This window comes from Rhinatrema bivittatum, chromosome 1 (assembly GCF_901001135.1).
Source record: "Rhinatrema bivittatum chromosome 1, aRhiBiv1.1, whole genome shotgun sequence".
NCBI classification, from domain to species: domain Eukaryota; kingdom Metazoa; phylum Chordata; class Amphibia; order Gymnophiona; family Rhinatrematidae; genus Rhinatrema; species Rhinatrema bivittatum.
In genome coordinates this window covers 762,665,402-762,686,701 of record NC_042615.1, presented here as the reverse complement: position 1 = coordinate 762,686,701, position 21,300 = coordinate 762,665,402, and the positions used below count along the sequence as shown (strand labels likewise).

Sequence of the window (21,300 nt, the reverse complement as noted above, 5' to 3'; positions counted from 1 at the left end):
GACAGAGGAGCACTGGAAGTGCCAGGAGTGGGGAAATGTGTACATCGCTCCCGGTCTGGGTATCAGGGGAGTCCGGGAGTGGGGCAGAGAAGGGTAGGGAGGCATGTAGGGACTATGGGTGGGTGGGTTGTCAGGGGGAAGGAACGTACCAGGTTTGTATTTTTTAAAAGAACAGAGTAAGGGGGAACCTGGAAAGGGGGGGGGGGGGGTTTGGGAGGATGAGGGAATCGGACCACAGGCCCTTTTATACTTTTATTTTTTATTTTAAAAAAACAGCACTACTTGGGTCCAAGCCAGTCTACCTTGTATGTGATGGAGCCTGCCCCTGTTGAGATCTCTAAAGAAGGGAGAAGTTTGCCAGAAGTGTTGTCCAGACTGGTGCCAATGGTGAGAATGATAGAGAATATAATTTGTTCCAAGAAGCCTCGAGCTCAAAGAAGCCTGCCCTGTTTCAGCACGGTGGTAGAGGGAATGTCAGAGGGGATACCCCTGGAGGACTACATGAGAGTCGATGAGCACAGTGATCGGGTAGAGGATCAGGACATTGATGATGTGTTCTGCAAAGAATCTCTATACAATATTTGGGATGAGACCCCATGGGTCTTATCTGGATAATGGGATGGGAAGAAACCCATGGCCAAGATCAGTAAGCAGAGAGGATTGTGAGGCAATTAATAAGGAACATTTGGAAGGAGCAGTATCTGTATGTCCCCAATTGGCTCATGGAAGTCATAGAAGTGTGATCAGGATGACTGGATCAAGGAGGATCATGATCTTGGCTATGATGAGGAAGGACCCAAAGTACAAGTGTTTGGATCTTGAGGACCCCATTTTGCAGTCTCCAGGACAGCTTCTTCCTCTGTATCTCCAGAGAGTTAAAAGAAATTTAGGACATTCTTGCACCTTCGTAATATGGAAGTGTATTTGTTAAAATGCAGTTGTGCTGCTATAGATGTGGAATGATTATCTATATTGGGAAATGTTGTTCTCTTTGGTGTTTTGCAAGTCCTGATTTTCTTGGTCACAAAGAGACACCCAAAGAAGAGCTATGAAGAGGGTTGCTCATGGCATGGTCTATAATGTGGCCTGGTTTATTGATGGAGTATTTGTGTATTCTAAACAGGAAAGTGTTGACCAATTTCCCTGTTAAGTTGGTGTTAACAGGTTATGTATATCAATAAGTGTAAGTGATGTTGTTTGTACCTGTATGACTGGTGATCTGGGGAATCAGGACCACTGGGTGGGAGAGAATGTGGGGAGGCCCCCAAACATTTGTTCCTTTTCAGTTCTAGTAGTACAAGATATTTTGGGTGGGGGAAGCCCTGGAATTGATCATCCTTGACATGTTTGGGAAATGTGTTGAATGTTTTGCACTTGTAATAATGCTGAATGACAACTGGATGAAATTTTGTGAGAACTAAGCAATGTGATGATGTTCTTAATACTGTATGTTGGCTCCCTTAAAAGTTTTGGATTATATGATAGGTAGAAGAAGTTTAACAGGAGGTATAAAAATGGGAGGAGTTGACGGGAGTTAGCCTTTTCCCAGAATGGAGTTGGTGAGAGAAGGATCTCCAGAATGTAGAGGCTTGGAGTAGCCAGCCTGCAAGTTGGTGAACCCAGGGCCACTCCAGTATGGAGTGGGGCCCTGCAGGGGCTTTTCCTTCAAGGGAAAATGCTTGCAGCCATGGAGTGGAAGAAGAGTTTCCTCCTCCTGAGAAAAACCTAGCAGATGAAGATGATTCATCCCTTTTTAGGAGGCTGTTCTGAGATGAGGAATGCATCCTGAAGATCCTGGAGCATGAAGGATACTATGGAGCCCTGTACATGTTTGGAGAGAAGGAGAAATAAGAGTGAAGTGTCGAGGGAAGGAAGAGTCATGAATAAATTCTAAGGGGCTGAACCTTGTTCAGCCCCTTAGAATTCAGCCCCTCAGGTATTTTGAGACTGGGATTAAATTTGAAGAGAAATCTGGGCATGTTGTACCTGTCCCTTATATTTTGAGTTGGGTTCAGATATGAAAGAGAAAGAGTACCTACTGGTGGGAAAATGGGAGTACGGTACTGTGTGGAATATAATCGTCAAATTCCTGTGAAGTATTGGAAATGTGGATTTTGGAGGTCTAAATGAGGTTCAAGTGAAGGCAGAGTGATTAATACACTCCTACTGTGGAGTACTATATGGTTTACTTTGGGGAAGATTTAGCTGAACTGTTTGTAACCCATGAACTCTGAGTATTCAGTATTTATACGCCTAGCCAATTTTATTCTTGCAAATAGTGGCTGGATTAAAACCAGAAATAAAGTTAAGAGTTGTGTTTATCTTAACCTTTTAGGTACCAACGTTCCACAAGTGGAACATTTTTTCATATACTTTTAATTACTTGCAAATTTTTTTATACCATATTTATACCATATTTGGGTCTAGTTAACTAACAGGCCGATACAGTACAGTGTGCTCCACCGGAGCGCACTGTTAACCCGCGATTGGACGCATGTTTTCGACATGCTAGCTTTACCCCTTATTCAGTAAGGGGTAAAGCTATTCAGTAAGGGGTAAACCCCCCGAACCTAATAGTGCCCGCAACATGCAAATGCATGTTGATGGCCCTATTAGGTATTCCCGCACGATTCAGTAAGTAAAATGTGCAGCCAAGCCGCACATTTTACTTTAAAAATTAGCGCCTACTCAAAGGTAGGCGCTAATTTCTGCCGGCACCGGGAAAGTGCACAGAAAAGCAGTAAAAACTCCGACTTAATATCATGGCGATATTAAGTCGGAGGTCCCGAAAGTTAAAAAAAGTAAAAAAAAATTTAAAAAAAAAATTGAAATAGGCCCGCGGCTCGTGGGTTGAAAACCAGATGCCCAGTTTTGCTGGCGTCCGGTTTCCGAACCCATGGCTGTCAGCGGGCTCGAGAACCGACGCCGGCAAAATTGAGCGTCGGCTGTCAAACCTGCTGACAGCCGCCGCTCCTGTCCGAAAAGAGGCGCTAGGGATGCGCTAGTGTCCCTAGCTCCTCTTTTTACCACCGGCCCTAATTTAAATAAATTAAATTACTGTATTGCACGCACAGGAGAGTGTCCTGTGCGCGCGCCGGGAGAGCAGGTGCTCGCCTGCTCTCCCACGATTTTTACTGTATTGGCCCGTATGATATGTAAAAAGGGGCATCAGGAAATAATTCCTTCAATGAGCAGGATCTAAAAGGTTAAAGTGGTGTGACCTGGCTTAATGCTTTATTGCTGCCTGCACTACAGGATAGTTAAGGCCTAAAAAGTCATGGACGGGAGGATGGTGATTGTTATCCCTGACCAGTCCAGAGAAATAGAAGCTACCCCCGCTATCTCTATCCAAGTTCTTTTCACTATCTACATGACCTGTAAATCTGAACCCATTAAATAAACTTGGGATATGGACTATTCTCTCAATAGGGAAAAAATCTCCCATCATTTTATATGTCTTAAGGTGGGGTTACACAAAGTGTAGGAAGATTTGAAAACAATAGAGTAAAATAGAATTATAGAGGAAATTACAGAAACTACAGCATGGTTCTGAAGAAGAAAGCCAAATTAAATTTTGTGTAGACTTGAAAAAACTCAATGAAGAGAAAGAGAGATGTATGTCTTACCTACATTAGAAGATACCATTTCACAACTGTCAGAAGGGAGCCTAAACATAGAAACATAGAAATGACAGCAGAAAAAGACCAATCGACCCATCCAGTCTGCCCAGCAAGCTCCCACACTTATTTTCCCATACTTATCTGTTTCATCAACCACCAAGATCAGGGCCCTTGTTGGTAACTGTTTGATTAAAATTTCCTGCCATCCCCTATCATTGATGCAGAGAGTAATGTTGGAGTTGCATCAAAGGTGAGCATAAGGCTTAATGGTCAAGGGTAGTAACCACCGCATCAAGCAAGTTACCCCGATGCTTATTTACCCCGACTGCACAGATCAATGCCTTGTTGGATGTAGTCTGAATGTAAATCCTGTTTTCCACATTTCCCCCTGCCGTTGAAGTAGAGAGCAATGCCGTATATGTATTCAAAGTGATGTATCAGGCTTAATTGGTTTAGGGTAGTAACCGCTGTAATAAGCAAGTTACGCCCATGCTTATTTGTTTACCCAGATTGTGAAGTTCAGTCATTGTTGGTTGTTGTCTGAAAGCAAATCTTATTTTCCACATTTCCCCCTTCTTTGATTCCGTTATAGGGTCCGTGCCTGGTAGGCCCAGCGTCTTTAGAGTCTGGGACACAAGGGCTGGTAACTCGTCCTTGTAGAATAATCGGAGCATGTTTCGGTATGGCTACATCTCTGGGGGGATTTCTCCTTCTTCCAGGGAGTCAGTTTCATCCTCTGAGGTGTCTGGATCCCCATCAGGGAGGCTCTTGGTTAGGAGAGGCATGTCTCGAGGAACCCGGGAGGTGCCGGGAATGGCTTGTGCTTCCGACAGGGGTTGAGTCGGATGCACCGCAGGGGCTGGTTGTGCCTGGACAAAGGTTTGCAGCCCCTTAAAAAATTCCACCCAGGAGAAGGTTCCTGGGTCCATGTTGATCCCAGGAGGGGTTGTACTGTAGGCTCCAGAGATGCCTTCCTGTGGGGGTGCAGAGTTCGAAATACATAGGTCCGGAGTACCATCATCAGTGGTTCCAGATCCCTCTCCTGGCTGTGGGATGTCTTGATTTGGTTCTCCCTGAGACTGCTTGCACTGCTGGCATAGGAGAGATTCCAATTCAGGTTGTGCGGCTCTTAAATGGCAGGCTGGGCAAAGGGAGTGTCAGCCTTTTTGGATGGCGGAGCCATTGTCTGTGCGCGTGTAGAGCTTAAACATCATTTGTGCATGGAGGTATGTGCGCAGATGCGCTTAGTTGTGCAGAAGTTATGCGCACGGGCCATGGAGTTTGTGTGTCCAAGTCTGATGTGTGCGTCGTTGTGCGCACAGCATAGTTGTGCGCACAGTTGTGCGCATGGCTGAGTTGTGTGCGTAGCTCAGTGTTTGCTTTACGGGTGCGCTCAAGTTAGGCGCCTCAGCCCTCCAACCTGCCCTGTATATACCGCCGAACGAGGGGGTAAAATGGCGCCAACTACCCCGCTGGCAAGATGGTGACCCCCCAGAGGGTCTCCACGTGTGTGGACCCTCGCACCGAGGAGAGCTGCTCAACCTGATTTTAAACCTCATCGGTAGGAAGGTCGGTATGGCTATTTGAGCCTTGGAGACCGGAGACTTAAAAGTAAAGGTTTCTACCTTACCTGGTCTCGGCGCTTACCGGTCATGTGACGGGCGGTCTCCAGCTGCGGGAGGAGAGGGGAATACCTTCACCGCTGTTCTCGAATCTGCACCCTCTGCCTTTCAGCCACCCTAGAGGCTAAGTCCATGCCGGGAGTTGGCTGCCGTACCAAGGCTCACCTCTAAGGGATATCGAGAATCACCTCAGGAAGTCTCAACTGTGGGAGGTTTTACCGCAGGAGAAGTGGGGCTCTCTTCCTGAAGGTACATTTTCTTTCTTCTTTCTTGTTGTAAATGTTACACTATTATTGTGTGGATGGTTTCCGCATCTGCTATGGAGACGGAGAAATACTGAAGAGCTAGGCTTACTGGACGGGCACATGCAGGGCGACGTCAGCCCTGAAATCCTAGTATTCTCACTGCAAGATTCTGCAAGTGGGTTTTGGCAAGCAAGGGCATAATGTTGCATGTCCCGTCCACGCTTGGCTCACGTCCGGGCCTGCTCACCTCACTAAGTCCTCCATGGGTCCCGGGACGTCCTCCATGGGTCCCGGGACGTCCTCCCCTGTGTCCCACGGCGGCGGTCGCCAGGCCTTCCACCTCCAGCCAGGCCTCATGGCAGGGCTCAGCATCCTCTTTGGCATCAGCCCCGCCCCTAGGCGCACACACGCGGACCACCCAGTCCCTTAAAGGGCCAGGGGTGGGTCCCAACTCCGCGGCGTGCCTTGATTGAACGCTGTATAAGGGGAAGTGCCTGCTTGCACTTCCTTGCCTTGGCAATCGGGTCGATCATGCTGTGAATTGTAGTTTGCCTCTGCGTTTTCAGTCTTTGTTCCAGTCTCGTTCCAGCCTTGTTCCAGTCCTGTTCCAGCCTCGTTCCAGTCCTGTTCCAGTGTCCTCCTGTTCCAGCATCCTTCTGTTCCTGCGTCCTCCTGTTCTTTTGTCTCCCCAGGTAGTACCTTTCGGACTGTCTTCTCGGTACTGACCTCTGCCTGTTCTTGACTATGTTGATCGCCGCCTGGATTTGACCTTTGCCTGTTTGCTCAACCACATCTGCACGCTGCCTGGAACTGACCTCTGCCTGACCTCGACCAGGTCAGACACCTGCCTGGAACCTGACTTCTGTTTTGGCTGACTACCTATAGACTGACTACTGGTATTGATCCCTGCTTTGGCTGACTATCCATGGACTGACCACTGGTATTGACCACTGCTTTGGCTGACTACGTTTCCTTGACTCTGGCCTTGATCCTTGCCATACATTCAGAGACTCTTTTCTGGCCTTCTCTGGCACCCCAGACTTCTAGCGTGAACATCGACTGTGCACTATTGATCATGGTGGGCACACCTCTGAACTTTCTCTCAAGGAGATCCTGCAAGGCCCACCTAAGACCAGGTGGCCCGGGTAACCAAGGGCTCAACCTGAGGGAACCCCGGGTTGCTAATGGTGAAGCTCCAGCTAGCCTCTATCTCCTCTTGTGCACCACCTCCTGGTGGCAGGCGCTTTCTGGGTCCGACCAGGGAGCCTACCAATCCTGCACTAGGCCAAGGGTCCACCTCCCAGTGCAACATGTTGCCTAGGCCATGGACTCCGTGGAGTCTCCCGCCATACGAACCATCCCGGGTCTGGCCGCAACTATCCAAGAGCAATGACGGGTCATAGAGACTCTTGCATCTTCAATAGAAGAACTCTGCTCTCATATGCAGGATGCCATAAGGGCTAATCCCACAGGCCTGACTTCTACCCTGCTACCGAGAGCATCTCTGGTGCTGCCAGCTCCTCTTCGTTTCAATGGGGACCCATGCCTCTGCCGAGACTTCCTCAACCACTGCTTCATGCAATTTGCCCTTCAGCCGTCCTTATTCCTTAAGGAATCAACGAAAATCACTTTTAACCTCTCATGTCTAGAGGGGAAGGCCCTAGCATAGGCTTCTCCACTTTGGGAGTGTTCTGATCCCATCCTCACGCAACTGTCCCAGTTCATCCCCGCCTTTAAGCTGAAGATCCTGGTCATCAGGCAGTTGCGGGTCATCACCTTCTCCACCTCCGTCAAGGCTCAAGATCCCTCTCTGAGTTTATGGTGGAGTTCCAGACACTGGCCACGGAACCGGGATGGCTAGAGGACTGCCTTCAGGCACTCTGTGTAGAAGGTCTATCTTCCGCTCTCAAAGATGAGCTCGCTGTCCGTGAGATTCCTATGTCTCTAGAGGACCTGATTTCCTTCGCTGGGAAAATTGACCATTGCCTCAGACAACGGCACCATGAAGTGAAAACATCCCAGCCTCCTGCTCAACGCCCAGCACATGCCCCAAGCCCTAAGTTGAAGGCTCTACCGGCACCACCACCTTCTACCGAGAAACTGATGCAAGTCAACCGTGGGCGATTATCTCCCGAAGAGCGTATTCGGTGCAAGAAGCAGGACCTCTGTCTTTACTGTGGTGCTTCCGGACACTTGAGGCAGTCCTGTCTGTTCCGTCCGGAAAACCTCAAGCCCTAAGCCTGGCGGGGGTTCCGAACTTGGGCGTTACTGTCACCGGCCCGCAACTGTTACTACCAGTTTCCCTTTCCATGGAATCCCGTTCCTTCACCACCACTGCTCTTTTCGACACTGGAGCAAGTGGCAGCTTCATTATGGACGACATCGTCAACCTCTTGATCTGTATTGGGACCCTTACTTTTCAATATATTTATAAATGATCTGGAAAGAAATACGACGAGTGAGATAATCAAATTTGCAGATGACACAAAATTGTTCAGAGTAGTTAAATCACAAGCAGATTGTGATAAATTGCAGAAAGACCTTGTGAGACTGGAAAATTGGGCATCCAAATGGCAGATGAAATTTAATGTGGATAAGTGCAAGGTGATGCATATAGGGAAAAATAACCCATGCTATAATTACACAATGTTGGGTTCCATATTAGGTGCTACAACCCAAGAAAGAGATCTAGGTGTCATAGTGGATAACACATTGAAATCATTGGTTCAGTGTGCTGCGGCAGTCAAAAAAGCAATCAGAATGTTGGGAATTATTAGAAAGGGAATGGTGAATAAAATGGAAAATATCATAATGCCTCTGTATCGCTCCATGGTGAGACCGCACCTTGAATACTGTGTACAATTCTGGTCGCCACATCTCAAAAACGATATCATTGCGATGGAGAAGGTACAGAGAAGGGCTACCAAAATGATAAGGGGAATGGAACAGCTCCCCTATGAGGAAAGAATAAAGAAGCTTTTTTTTCTGGTCCCTGTTTACGACACCCTGACCCAAACTGCTCATTTGTCGTTGAGGTCGACTCATCCACCATCGGAGCCGGGGCATTGTTGAGTCAGTACTCTTCCAAAAGTACATTGGTACTGTGCTCTTTCTATTCCCACAAATTTTCAGCTGCGGAGCAAAATTACACCATCGGAGACCGTGAGCTACTAGCTGTCAAACTGGCACTCCAGGAGTGGTGTCCATGGCTAGAAGGTGCCCAACACAGATTTACTATATTCACAGATCACAAGAATCTGGAGCACCTAAAAGAGGCGCAATTATTAAATCCTAGAGAAGCCCGATGGGCATTATTCTTTGAGTGATTCAATTTCGAGCTGCGCTACCGACCAGCCTCAAAGAACCTCCACGCAGATGCACTCTCGCGCTCCCTCAAGCCACACCAGACACCCCAATCATCCAGCCTGTGTGTCCCTTGTGGTTACCACCACAGTACCCACCGGAAAGACAGTTGTTCCATGTCGACTACGTGAACGTGTACTCTGCTGGGCTCATGACTCAAAGTTAGCAGGACATCCTGGTCGAGCCAAAACCCTGGAAATGTTAAGACGCTTCTACTGGTGGCCCAGCATGGTAACAGATTCCCGCAATTACATTGACTCATGTCCTGTATGTACACAACAAAAGCCACCTACGAGCTGGCCATGGAGACTTCTCCAACAACTTCCAGCACCCACCGAACCCTGGTCCAGCATATCAACCGATTTTATCACCGACCTGCCCCGTCTCAAGATAACACCGTCATCTGGGTCATCATCGACCGCTTCTCTAAGATGGGAGACAATTCATTCCTCTGCAGAGCCTTCCATCGGCTCCCAAACTCGGCAAACTGTACCTAAGGCATATCTTCCACCTGCATGGCTTGCCCAAAGAAATAGTGTTAGACCAAGGCCCACAGTTTGCAGCAAAATGCTGGTGATCATTATGTCAGAAATTTGACATCAACTTAAGCTTCACCTCGGCCTACCACCCTCAGGCTAATGGCCAAGCTGAAAGAACTAATCGTACCCTGAAAACTTTCCTAAGGTCCTAGTAAATGACCAACAGGACAATTGGGCCGACTTGCTACCATGGGACGAGTTGTCACACAACACGCATGTTGCTGCTGCCATGGACGTCTCCCAATTTTGTTGAGACCGTCGCTGCCCGACGTCTCCACTCCACCCTCCTTACCTCTTTGGTGACTCCCTCTTGCTCAAGTGGAAGGTTGGCATCCCCGGAACGGCTCGATGCTGCAATCTGCCAAGATTCACAAGAGCCTAAGGGCACACGTGCGGTGCAGCCCGACTGATGTACCAGCAGTGGGGCGAACCTCAGGGGCGTCCCCCTGAGATGATGTCATCTGTACCGGATATATAAGGTCTCAGAAATCGCTAACTAATCGAGTTAGCAATGGGTTACTCTACCTAAGCTGCTCTGCCTCCTCGGACTTACCAGGGGTAACCGCTCCTCGGGGGCCTCGCTCTCTCTTTTTTTTCAGGTCATAGTCAGGAACAGGTACTCGCTCCTCGAGGACCCATGTTCCCGAACTGGTTGCTGAATACTTCTTCTGCCTGGATGTCATCGCTGCCTACTTCACCAGTGAGTCACCATCTCTCTCTCACAGCTTTCCCTGGAACCAGGTACTCGGTCCTCGAGGGCCTAACTCATTCCAACACCTGGACTACTTCTATGAGACTATTGTGTGAGTGTTACTATCAAGGTTCGGTACAGGAACTCTGCATACCCTGCCTATTCACTATATTCAGTTTCTCTACAGTTCAGTTATCCAGGATCGCTGTTCCAGTATCTGAGGGTCTACAGCCCTGCCGGGCACTTCCAGCTCACTACTGCCACCTCAGGTGGTTCAATATACTGTTTAATAAAAGAACTAGTGCGTGTCTGTCTCCATACTCTGAGCCTGACCAGTGGTCCCTCTCGGGATCTTCCCCTGGGAGCATGGTCATCTGCCACTGGCCCAAGGATCCACCCACAACTACCACAAACACTAACACATTTATGGTGGTGTTTGGACATCAACCATGACTACCCTTACCTGTACCAATCTCCGTGCCTTCGCCAGCACAGACCATCCGCAACATTTGGAACATTTAAAAAAGTCGCTGATGCTCATCGGCTGTCAGCCACACTCTTCTGACCTGGTCAAAAGGTGTGGTTAAGTACCAGGCACATCAGACTGTGGCTTCCGTCTCATCGCCTAGCACCAAAGTATATTGGGACATTCCCAATCTTCCATCGAGTAGGAGCGGTAACTTACCAACTCCAGTTGCCGCGATCCATGGGTATCCACAATACCTTCCACGTTCCTTTGTTGAAGCCACTCGTGCTCTCCTGGCCTTCTCGGAGATCCTCCTACTCCACAGGTCTCCACTGAATCCGAAAACACCGTCCAGGTAAGAGAGGTCCTCAATGTCCGTCGGTGTCGAGGCCGCTGGGAATATCTTCTCACCTGGGAAGAGTATAGGGCCGAAGAGAATTCCTGGGAGCCCTCACAGAACATCCTAGACAAGGACCCCCTAAAGGTCTTCCATAGGGTGCATCCAGACAAGCCTCGCCCGAGGAGGGGGAGGCCTAGAAGGGGGGTACTGTTGCGCATCCCGTCCGCGCTCGGCCCGTGTCCGGGCCTGTTCACCTCACTAAGTCCTCCATGGGTCCCGGGTCATCCTCCCCTGCGGCAGCAGCGAACACAACCAGGCCTTGGCGTCCCACAGCGGTGATTGCCGGGCCTTCCACCTCCAGCCAGGCCTCATGGTGGGGCTCGGCATCCAACGTGGCATCGGCCCAGCCCCTAGGCGCGTGCGGACAGCTCGGTCCCTTAAAGGGCCAGGGGTGGGTCCCAGCTGTGCGGCACACCCTGATTGAATGCTGTATAAGAGGAAGTGCCTGCCTGCACTTCCTCGCCTTGGCAATCGGGTCGATCATGCTGTGATTTCTAGTTTGCCTCTGCATTTCCAGTCTTTGTTCCAGTCTCATTCCAGCCTTGTTCCAGTCCTGTTCCAGTCTCTTTCCAGTCCTGTTCCAGCGTCCTTCTGTTCCAACATCCTCCTGTTCCAGCATCCTTCTGTTCCTGCGTCCTCCTGTTCTTTCGTCTCCCCAGGTAGTACCTCTCAGACTGTCTTCTCAGTACTGAGCTCTGCCTGTTATTGACTATGTTGATCGCCGCCTGGATTTGACCTTTGCCTGTTTCCTCGACCACGTCTGCACGCTGCCTGGAACTGACCTCTGCCTGACCTCAACCACGTCTGACTGCTGCTTGGAACCTGACCTCTGCTTTGGCTGACTACCCACGGACTGACTACTGGTATTGACCCCTGCTTTGGTGGACTATCCACAGACTGACCACTGGTATTGACCCCTGCTTTGGCTGACTACATTTCCTTGACTCTGGCTTTGATCCTTGCCATACATTCAGAGACTGTTTTCTGGCCTTCTCTGGCACCCCAGACTTCCAGTCTGAATATTGGTCGCGCATCCTTGATCTTGGTGGGCACACCTCTGACCTTTCTCTCAAGGAGATCCTGCGAGGCCCACGTAAGACCAGGCGGCCCAGGTAACCAAGGGCTCAACCTGAGGCAACTCCAGGTTGCTATTGGTGAAGCTCCAGCTACCCTCTGTCTCCTCTTGTGCTCCGCCTCCTGGTGGCAGGCACTCTCTGGTTCGACTAGGGAGCCTACCAATCCTGCACTAGGCCAAGGGTCCATCTCCCGGCGCAACAGATTAGGTAACTGCTTAAGTTGGTGATGCACCAGAAAATTTGCTGGGGTGATCCAGGACACTACAGACCGGTTAGCCTGACTTCAATGCCAGGAAAAATAGTGGAAAGTGTTCTAAAAATCAAAATCACAGAACATATAGAAAAACATGGTTTAATGGAACAAAGTCAGCATGGCTTTACCAAGGCAAGTCTTGCCTCATAAATCTGCTTCACTTTTTTGAAGGAGTTAATAAACATGTGGATAAAGGTGAACCGGTAGATGTAGTAAATTTGGATTTTCAGAAGGCGTTTGCAAAGTTCCTCATGAGAGGCTTCTAGGAAAAGTAAAAAGTCATGGGATAGGTGGCGATGTCCTTTCGTGGATTACAAACTGGCTAAAAGACAGGAAACAAGAGTAGGATTAAATGGACAATTTTCTCAGTGGAAGGGAGTGGGCAATGGAGTGCCTCAGGGATATGTATTGGGACCCGTACTTTTCAATATATTTATAAATGATCTGGAAAGAAGTACGACAAGTGAGGTAATCAAATTTGCAGATGATACAACATTGTTCAGATTAGTTAAATCACAAGCAGATTGTGATAAATTGCAGGAAGACCTTCTGAGACTGGAAAATTGGGCATCCAAATGGCAGATGAAATTTAATGTGGATAAGTGCAAGGTGATGCATATAGGGAAAAATAACCCATGCTATAGTTTGTCAGGTTACATATTAGGAGCTACAACCCAAGAAAGAGATCTAGGCATCATAGTGGATAACTTATTGAAATCAGTTCAGTGTGCTGCGGCAGTCAAAAAAGTAAACAGAATGTTGGGAATTATTAGAAAGGGAATGGTGAATAGAAAATATCATAATGCCTCTGTATCGTTCCATGGTGAGACCGCACCTTGAATACTGTGTACAATTCTGGTTGCCGCATCTCAAAAAAGATATAATTGCAATAGAGAAGGTACAGAGAAGGGCGACCAAAATGATAAAGGGGATGGAACAACTCCCCTATGAGGAAAGACTAAAGAAGTTAGGACTTTTCAGCTTGGAGAAGAGATGGCTGAGGGGGTATATGATAGAGGTGTTTAAAATCATGAGAGGTCTGGAACGGGTTAATGTGAATCAGTTATTTATTCTTTCGGATAATAGAAAGACTAGGGGCACTCCATGAAGTTAGCATGTGGCACATTTAAAACTAATCGGAGAAAGTTCTTTTTCACTGAATGCACAATTAAACTCTGGAATTTGTTGTCAGAGGATGTGCTTAGTGCGTTTAGTGTAGCTCTGTTTAAAAAAGGACTTAATAAGTTCTTGGGGGAGAAGTCCATTACCTGCTATTAATTAAGTTGCCTTAGAAAATAGCCAATGCTATTACTTACAACAGTAACATGGAATAGATTTAGTTTTTGGGTACTTGCCATGTTCTTATGGCCTGGAATGGCCACTGTTGGAAACAGGATGCTGGGTTTGATGGACCCTTGGTCTGACCCAGTATGGCATGTTCTTATATTCTTATGTTCTTAAGTCGTGATACATCCAAAATTGAAAAAGGTTGGTTCAGATTGTAATGTTTTATCTAATTACTGACCTGTTTCTTACCTATATTTTTTGAGTAAAGTCTATCAACAACTTTTGGGATATGTTTCTAAGGTTGATAGATTACATTCTTGCCAATCTGAGTTTAGAAAAGATAAGAGACCTAAGACATTATTATTGATTTTGGCTGACGGAGGGTGAATGCATTCCAACAGAGGTCAGGATTCTTTAATAATTATGTTTGACTTCTCAGCAGCATTCAACTATGTTGATCATGATCTGTTGACTTTTTGTTAAAGCAACTAGGTCAGTTGGGTATGAAGAGATTGGCTTTTTCCTTGGATGAAGTCATTTTTGCTTGACAGACACTTAACTTTTTTGAAGTAATCTGTTTTTACAAACAGGATGACTTCTAACCAAACAACAAAGTTGGTAATTGCACTACATCAATCAAACTGAAAAACATTGTCATTGACCACCTGTTTGTTTTATTATCATAGTCACAGGTAATGATACTTACTGGGAGTCCTCTTGGGCCTGGAGCCCCTCTGTCACCCTAGGAAAAGTAAAAATATGATTTACTTCGCATTACATTTTGCCATTATTTCATTTTACCATTGAATAAAAGTATGTACAGTGAAAGTCATGAACAAAATAAGTAACAGCTACCCATAGCAACATAGTCAGGCATCCACGTTTCTACATAGAACATGCATCTCTAAAAAGGATGTGCATTTGTTTGATACAAATGGGTAAAATGCAATGAATGAGTCCATTTTCATTTTATTTGTAGACCCCCTGAAACAAACAAAGGGTATCCAAGAATTTTAAACAAATTTTTTTTATCTCATTTGTTTATATTTCTCATTCAAGTCAATGGCCATGCTGTGCAAACAAGTGGTAACTATAAAAAACATTGACTGTGCTTGTGAGACGGACATTTTTGCACATATTAGAGTGATACTGTGAGTGGTGATACAGTGTCAATAAATTTCTTTGTGATATCAAATCCCCCAGAAGGCACTTCAAATTCCATCATGAAACTGTGAGAAAAGGGCAGATCTTTTGCAGAACCAGCTCAGTCTAGCAGCAGCAGCAAGAAATAAAGTAGTTCTGCCTCTAAATTGGAAAGAGACTTTTTTTAGCTCAAGAAAGCCAGCATTGGAAGCCGGCTCAAGCCAGAAGAAATCGAAATTTAGAGAGCATTTGCTACTACTGCCTTTTCTTCTGCATCTTATTTTTCAGCAGGGGCAAAAGGCAGGAGAACAATCCAAGGCTGGCATTAGCAGGGCAGAGGCATGGACAGGCACAGCACAACAGCCAAAACAGCAGTGTGATTTTCTATGGTTACTGCTTCTTAGGAACTGGAGGCAGAATTTTGAACAACTGAGGAAGAATTTTGTCTGGGATTCCCTGAATCAGAAATTGAAGAGCTAATAGCAGCTGAAGAAAATTTGGGAGGTTTAGTCAGTAGCATCTTAGCTTCCAATGAGGTGATGGGGGGAGATAGATGATACTAATTGTGTTTAGAACAATGCCCAGGAAGAGCAGGCAGTGCAGGTAGGCAGTGTGAACAATGCTCCTGGCATTTTCCACAGGGTCTACCCTCAACCTAAACTCTAGTGCCAGTGTCAGCCCCCAAGGATGGAGGGATGAGATTGTGCAAGACATCCCTGGTCTGGAATCATAAAGTGATGCAAGACCTGCAGGCAGGTCATCAGTCAAGGGAAGATACTTTGGCATCTGACAAATGCTGGTATGCACATTTCCTGCAGAAAGAGGACCTACTAGCATTGGCCTCAGGGGAGGGTGGCAGTACTAGCCTGGGGACCCCCTTCTGCCACTAAATGCAAAAGTGAAAGGAAAGGGGTTTAAAAGGGAAGACTTTTCCCCAAGCTGATCTCATGGCCTTTTCCACCAGTCAGATGGAAGGCCATTAGTCCCTTACCCTACGTCTGCCATAGAATAAATAGGGTGTGCAGCACTATCCTATGACATGAGATAGCATCGAAAGTAATAATGAGGTGCATTGGGAAAATGATTGCCCTTGCTAACCATCCACTGCAGGTAGTGGAGAATGTGGGCTTTAAGCATCCACATGTGCTATGTATATCTGCAGAGCAAGAGACAGCTCTAGCAAACAAAGGGGCAGATTTTAAAAGCCCTACGCACATAAATCCAAAAGGCCCGGTGGCATGCGTAGACCCGGGACACGTGTAAGTCCCGGGGCTTGAAAAAATGGGCAGTCTGGGGGCGGGGCAAAGGCGTTGCCAGAGGCCTCCGTATGGCCACTGGGCTGGGGGATCGAGCGCTGGTACTCGGCCAGCACACAGAAGTTACGCCTGCCTCTGGCAGGCGTAACTTCCACAACAAAGGTAAGGGTTTGTTTTTTTTCTCGGGCTGAACCCAAGTGGCATAAGCCCTTCTTATCACTTTGTGAACAAATATAAGGTTGGGGTATAAATATTCTCATATATCTTGCCATTCGGCTCAGTGATTGTATTGTATTAGTTTTATTCACAGTATGTATTAAAAGTGTTTAAAACCAGGTGATTACCCGCCTTTTGCCAGCAACTTTGCCCCCTAATTTGAGTACTCCAATTTTACATGGTTTAGAGAAGAATTGATTGCCTGTAATGCTTTTTTATCTGCCACTGTATTCTTCTTCTCTCAGCTAACCAGGAAGCTTGAGTACTCCTTCCCTTGAGATTTTCAGAAGACAAGTACCTAAAGAGTGGTGATAGCATTATGTACATTTCCTACTGTTCTTCGGATGCCCATAAGGTTCTCTCTCTCAACACTTCAATGATCTGATCTCTCTTATGTCACCGACCTCCACCGCACCCCACATATTTATGACCCTTGTTGTCCATATCTGGGCAAGGGTCAAGAGGCAAATGTATACCTGCAGAGCAACAGATCGCGCTAGCAGACATAATGGATAGGCATAGAACTGTAGCTGTCATGCTCATCATCCATATCAAAAAAAGAAATACTGCCAGCGGGAGATCTAACAACCAGACAAAAGGGATGCATGACCAAAGAGACTCATGATGCCAAAATCACTGGCGCTGTGGTAAGACTGAAACTCAGATAGAAGAGAGATAACAGCCTGTGAGAACAGGAAAAATATAATGTTGGTGTGACAGTAGTGGGCTAAGATGAAAAGAAATAGATCCAATTGTCATGATGCTGAGATAAAAGGAAACTGGTAAACAAAAATAGAAACTTTCTATATAAGCAGCTAATGTGCAAGCAGAAAGCTGAAGGAGCTCTGACAGGCCCTTCCTGATACTCTGTCTTATTTTGCATAAATGCTTCTAACCTGAGTACCAAGTCTATTTATCTGTAAACAAGGGGATAAGCACTGTAAAAAGCCTTCAGTTAGCCCCCAGTTACAATGTGCCCTTCAGGACTACATTTAGTAGTCGTTATCCTCATTCTGTATAACCAGTGCCATGCTGTAGTTGCATACAAGCACAGCTGGCTAAGGCAGATGAGAGAAGCATGTATTTCTCCAGTGATATCTGGACCAGAATGAATGCTACACATTTTCCTCTCCCTGATTCCATACTGGTGGGATATGGTAAGGGCAAGCAGCTGCACTAGTTGGGATTAAGCATTAGAGATGAGCTTCATTTTTTCTGGCTCGGGTCGGGTTTCATTTTCCCACGGATCGTTTTTTGCCAAAAACGAAACTGGAACCCGAACCCAAAACCGGAAAAATGAATTTAAAAAAAAAACACGAATTAGGAAAAAAAACGCGAATTGGGAAAAACCCCCACCCCAACCCTTAAATTTTACTTTCTTAAACCCCCCTCCACACCATCCTGATCCCTCCCCAAGACTTACTAAAAGTCCCTGGTGGTCCAGTGGGGTCCCGCGAGCGATCTCTCCCTCCATACCGTCGGGCTGTCGGGCCTGCTATGACTCAAAATGGCGCAGATAGCCTTGCCCTTACGATGTCACAGGGGCTACCGGTGCCATTGGTCAGCCCCTGTCACAAGGTAGGAACACAAGATGGCGCCTGCCGTCCATTGCTCCTACCATGTGACAGGGGCTGACCAATGGCACCGGTAGCCCCTGTGACATCGTAAGGGCAAGGCTATCGGTGCCATTTTGAATACTGCAGCCAATGGCCCACATGCAGGAGATTGCTCCGGACCCCCGCTGGACCACCAGGGACTATTGGCAGGTCTTGGGGAGGTCAGGAGCATGTGACAGGGGCTGACCAATGATACCAGTAGCCCCTTTGACATCGTAAGGGCAAGGCTATCGGCGCCATTTTGAGTCATAGCAGGCCCGACAGCATGGAGGGACAGATCACTCGCAGGACCCCGCTGGACCACCCTAATTGCCTAATTCGTAATAAATGAATGCACATCTCTATCAAGCATCAGGGTGCAGGTAGGCCTATATAGATAGGCCTTATATCTCGAGAAATATTCTATCAGCCATAAGAAAGATGCAGGAAGATTCACAGCTAGACCAGAGAGGCAGGAGTCTTTAGGCAGGTTTCTTTGTGACAGACAGTGAGAAAAATATGGTATGGACAATAGAGGATGGGGACTTTCAGTGGGTCCATTGCTTTGCACACTTGCTGCACCTGGCAGTAATGGATACACTGGGCTGGGTACCCAAGGACCATTGGAATCTGTTCCTGAAGGACCCAAGAAAGGTGCAGGAAAATAGTATGGCATTTCCATCAAAGCATGAAGGGGGAGAAAGCTTATCCATGAGAAGCAGAAAGAATGTGGGATGCCTCATAATCATCTGATTTAAGATGTTTACACCCACTGGAATTATACCTATATGATGCTGCAAAGATTAGTGGAGTAACAGAAACCCATTCATGATCTGTCTCTAGAAAAAGAGATAGGTATCGATTGCTCCCTGAGGTGTTATGATTGAGTAATGATGAGACAACTGATATAAATCCTGAACCCTTCAAGGATGCCATGGAGGATCTGAGTTCCAGAAGTGCCACCCTGGGTAGGGTCATTCCTATAATAAATATTCTGGAGGAAAAGGTACAGGCATTCCATGAGCAAGAGGGAATGAAAGCAGGGGTGTTGCAGTTTGTGGACTCCCTACAGCAGCAGGTACACATACAACTGAAACCTCTAACACAAGATATACATGTTTCCCACGCTTTGTGATCCACATGTGAAAGGAAGTCTTGCCCTCCAGTCTCAGCATCTCACACACATGAACGGTGCTTTACAATTGAACAATTGAGATAATTTGAATAATAACAAAGCTAGTTACATCTAAAGAACAGTTGAAGAAGTTAGAAAAGTGCAAGCTAGTTAAGACAGTGATTAAGTAAATGATCAAAACACATATTAAATAAAGTGAGATAAAATACAGTTGCAGCAAGTTGAGAAGTTGGGAAACTTATATGATTAAATCTCATACTAAATATTATGAGATGAAAAACAAATTGAAAACGAGCAGAAAATTTGGTATATGTAAGACAGGAAGGGGATTATCAAGACGAATGGAGGTACAAGCTGGTTAAGTCTAAGGAACAAATGGGATAGTTACATCTTCCTTGGAACGGAGGAACTCGGTGCAGCAAGGTGTATCCCTAGCCTCCCCTATATTGGAGAGCAGGGTAGTCCCATGCTCTGAAGAGAAAGAGCAGTTACAAAAGCCAGAGGAACATGGGCATGCCAGGCACTAACTCTCTCCTCTCCCCAGCAGCTGGGAGAGAGGACCATTACTTCATCAGTGTGCAGGCTGCTAGATGAGCTACTGGGTGAATTGGCCTTGCCATGCCACAGACAGCCTCTCATGAGGGCTCCCTACACCATACCATAAAGTCCTCTGGAGGGGACCTGAAGGGGAAGCCATTCTTGGTTCTTTAGGGTGCTTCTTCCTCTGCTCCAGCTGTTTTTGAGCTTGTTTCCAAATCCCTTTCTCCAAAGGTACTTTCTGACTCTTAGTCTTGCTCTGACCATCCACTGTTTTGCATGCTTGCTGCACCACTGCTCGGGCCCTTCATGCTATTCCTGTCCTTTGCACCTCCTGGTGCTTTGGACTTTTGATGTCATTCTTCATCCTGCCTCAGCACTTGAGGTACACCTTGGGGGGTTTTAAGCTACTCTTCTTGATGCATTGCTCTGCTCGTATAGTTTCTGTTTTAAATCACCAGCACCACTGCTGCCATCATCGCTCCAAGCCAGTCTTTTTACCTTCAGATATTTCCTCCGCTCTAAGCTTCTTTCTAAATTCCTTTCCACTACAGTACTTGCTGACTTTTAGTCTTGCCCTGGCCACCAATGCGTTATATGAGCCTTATGCACCCAGTTATTTTTAATGGTTTTATGCCCCTTTGGATAATTTCTTCAAATTCTGTTCCCTTAAGGTTCTTACAATTATTGGTCCCATCTTGCATTTAGCCTTTGATAGATTATACCACAGCAAAAGGAAAGGGTTGTAGTAGTGTAGCACCCAGAACCAGAACTGTGCTGCTCCATGATTACTGCTTCTGGTGTAATGGAGGCAATATCTGCAAAATGTAATTCAGAAGAATCATATCCTAGATTCCCTAAATCACAAGATAATAAACATCTAGAGGATAACAAGCATCTTAGTATCCAGTGAAGACCAACTCCAAGTCTGATCAGCCAGCTCCTTCACATAATGATATCACACAGAAATGGCATCAGGCTTTCTCAAGGGATTTCTATTAGCTTCTCCCTTCCTATGGCTTTCTATCAAAGTGGTGGGTGAACTTTGTCCTTTATTTAGAGCCTTGAGGGGTGCTATTGCTGCTCTGGGTGGCTTCTTTGTGACTCTCATGATATTTTAGGGTCTTCATGCCACTCTTTCAATTGCTTTGCCCCTCTATCACTGCCTTGGGGAGTTTTCTGCTTTGTTCCTCCTTCATGATGCATTGAGTTGTTCATGTCATATTTGATGCCACTTTGCTCCTCTCATGCAACCTGGGGGGGGGGGGGGGGGGGTTTCATGCCACTGTTATTGGTGCTCTTCATCCCTTTTTTGGAGCCTTGGGGTGTATTGGCCATTCATATTGTGCTTTGATCATTTATTTATTTATTTATTTAAAATCTTTTCTATACCGTCGTTTGGAGGAAACCGTCACAACGGTTTACATCAAGGCACATAAAATTAAGGATACTGTAATTTGCACATTTACAAGAGTGCCATAAGGTTCGGTAACATAGTTAATGATCAATAATGTTAAATGTAATTAATCATGTCCATGTCTCTATCTCGGTTTTTATTACAGAATTAACTTTAAAATTGTGATTTGTCCTTTAAAGACTACACACTTAGTGAATACAGCAGTGTGTGTGGATGTTATATTAATCGTGCTTTGCCTGTCCCTGGTTTCTATTCTCCCTTCTCTTTCTGAAAAGCTTGTTTAAAGAGCCAGGTTTTTAAACCTTTTCTAAAGGTTTTGCTGTCTCTTTGTAGTCTTAAATCTAGGGGCATGGAGTTCCATAGTATGGGTCCTGCCAGTGATAGTGCTCTCTCTCGTACCTGTGTTAGTCTTGCCGTTTTGACTGATGGAATGGTTAGG

At 46.4% G+C, this 21,300-nt stretch overlaps 1 protein-coding gene across 1 annotated transcript in view; it reads right to left on the bottom strand.

Moving 5' to 3' along the window:
* The window catches only part of CCBE1 (collagen and calcium binding EGF domains 1), a 567,579-nt gene that overhangs the window by 3,066 nt on the left and 543,213 nt on the right, over positions 1-21,300 (bottom strand). The window contains exon 10 of the mRNA XM_029579389.1: positions 14,269-14,304. Within this exon, the coding sequence (XP_029435249.1) occupies positions 14,269-14,304 (36 nt within the window). The remainder of the gene's footprint in view (positions 1-14,268; positions 14,305-21,300) is intronic.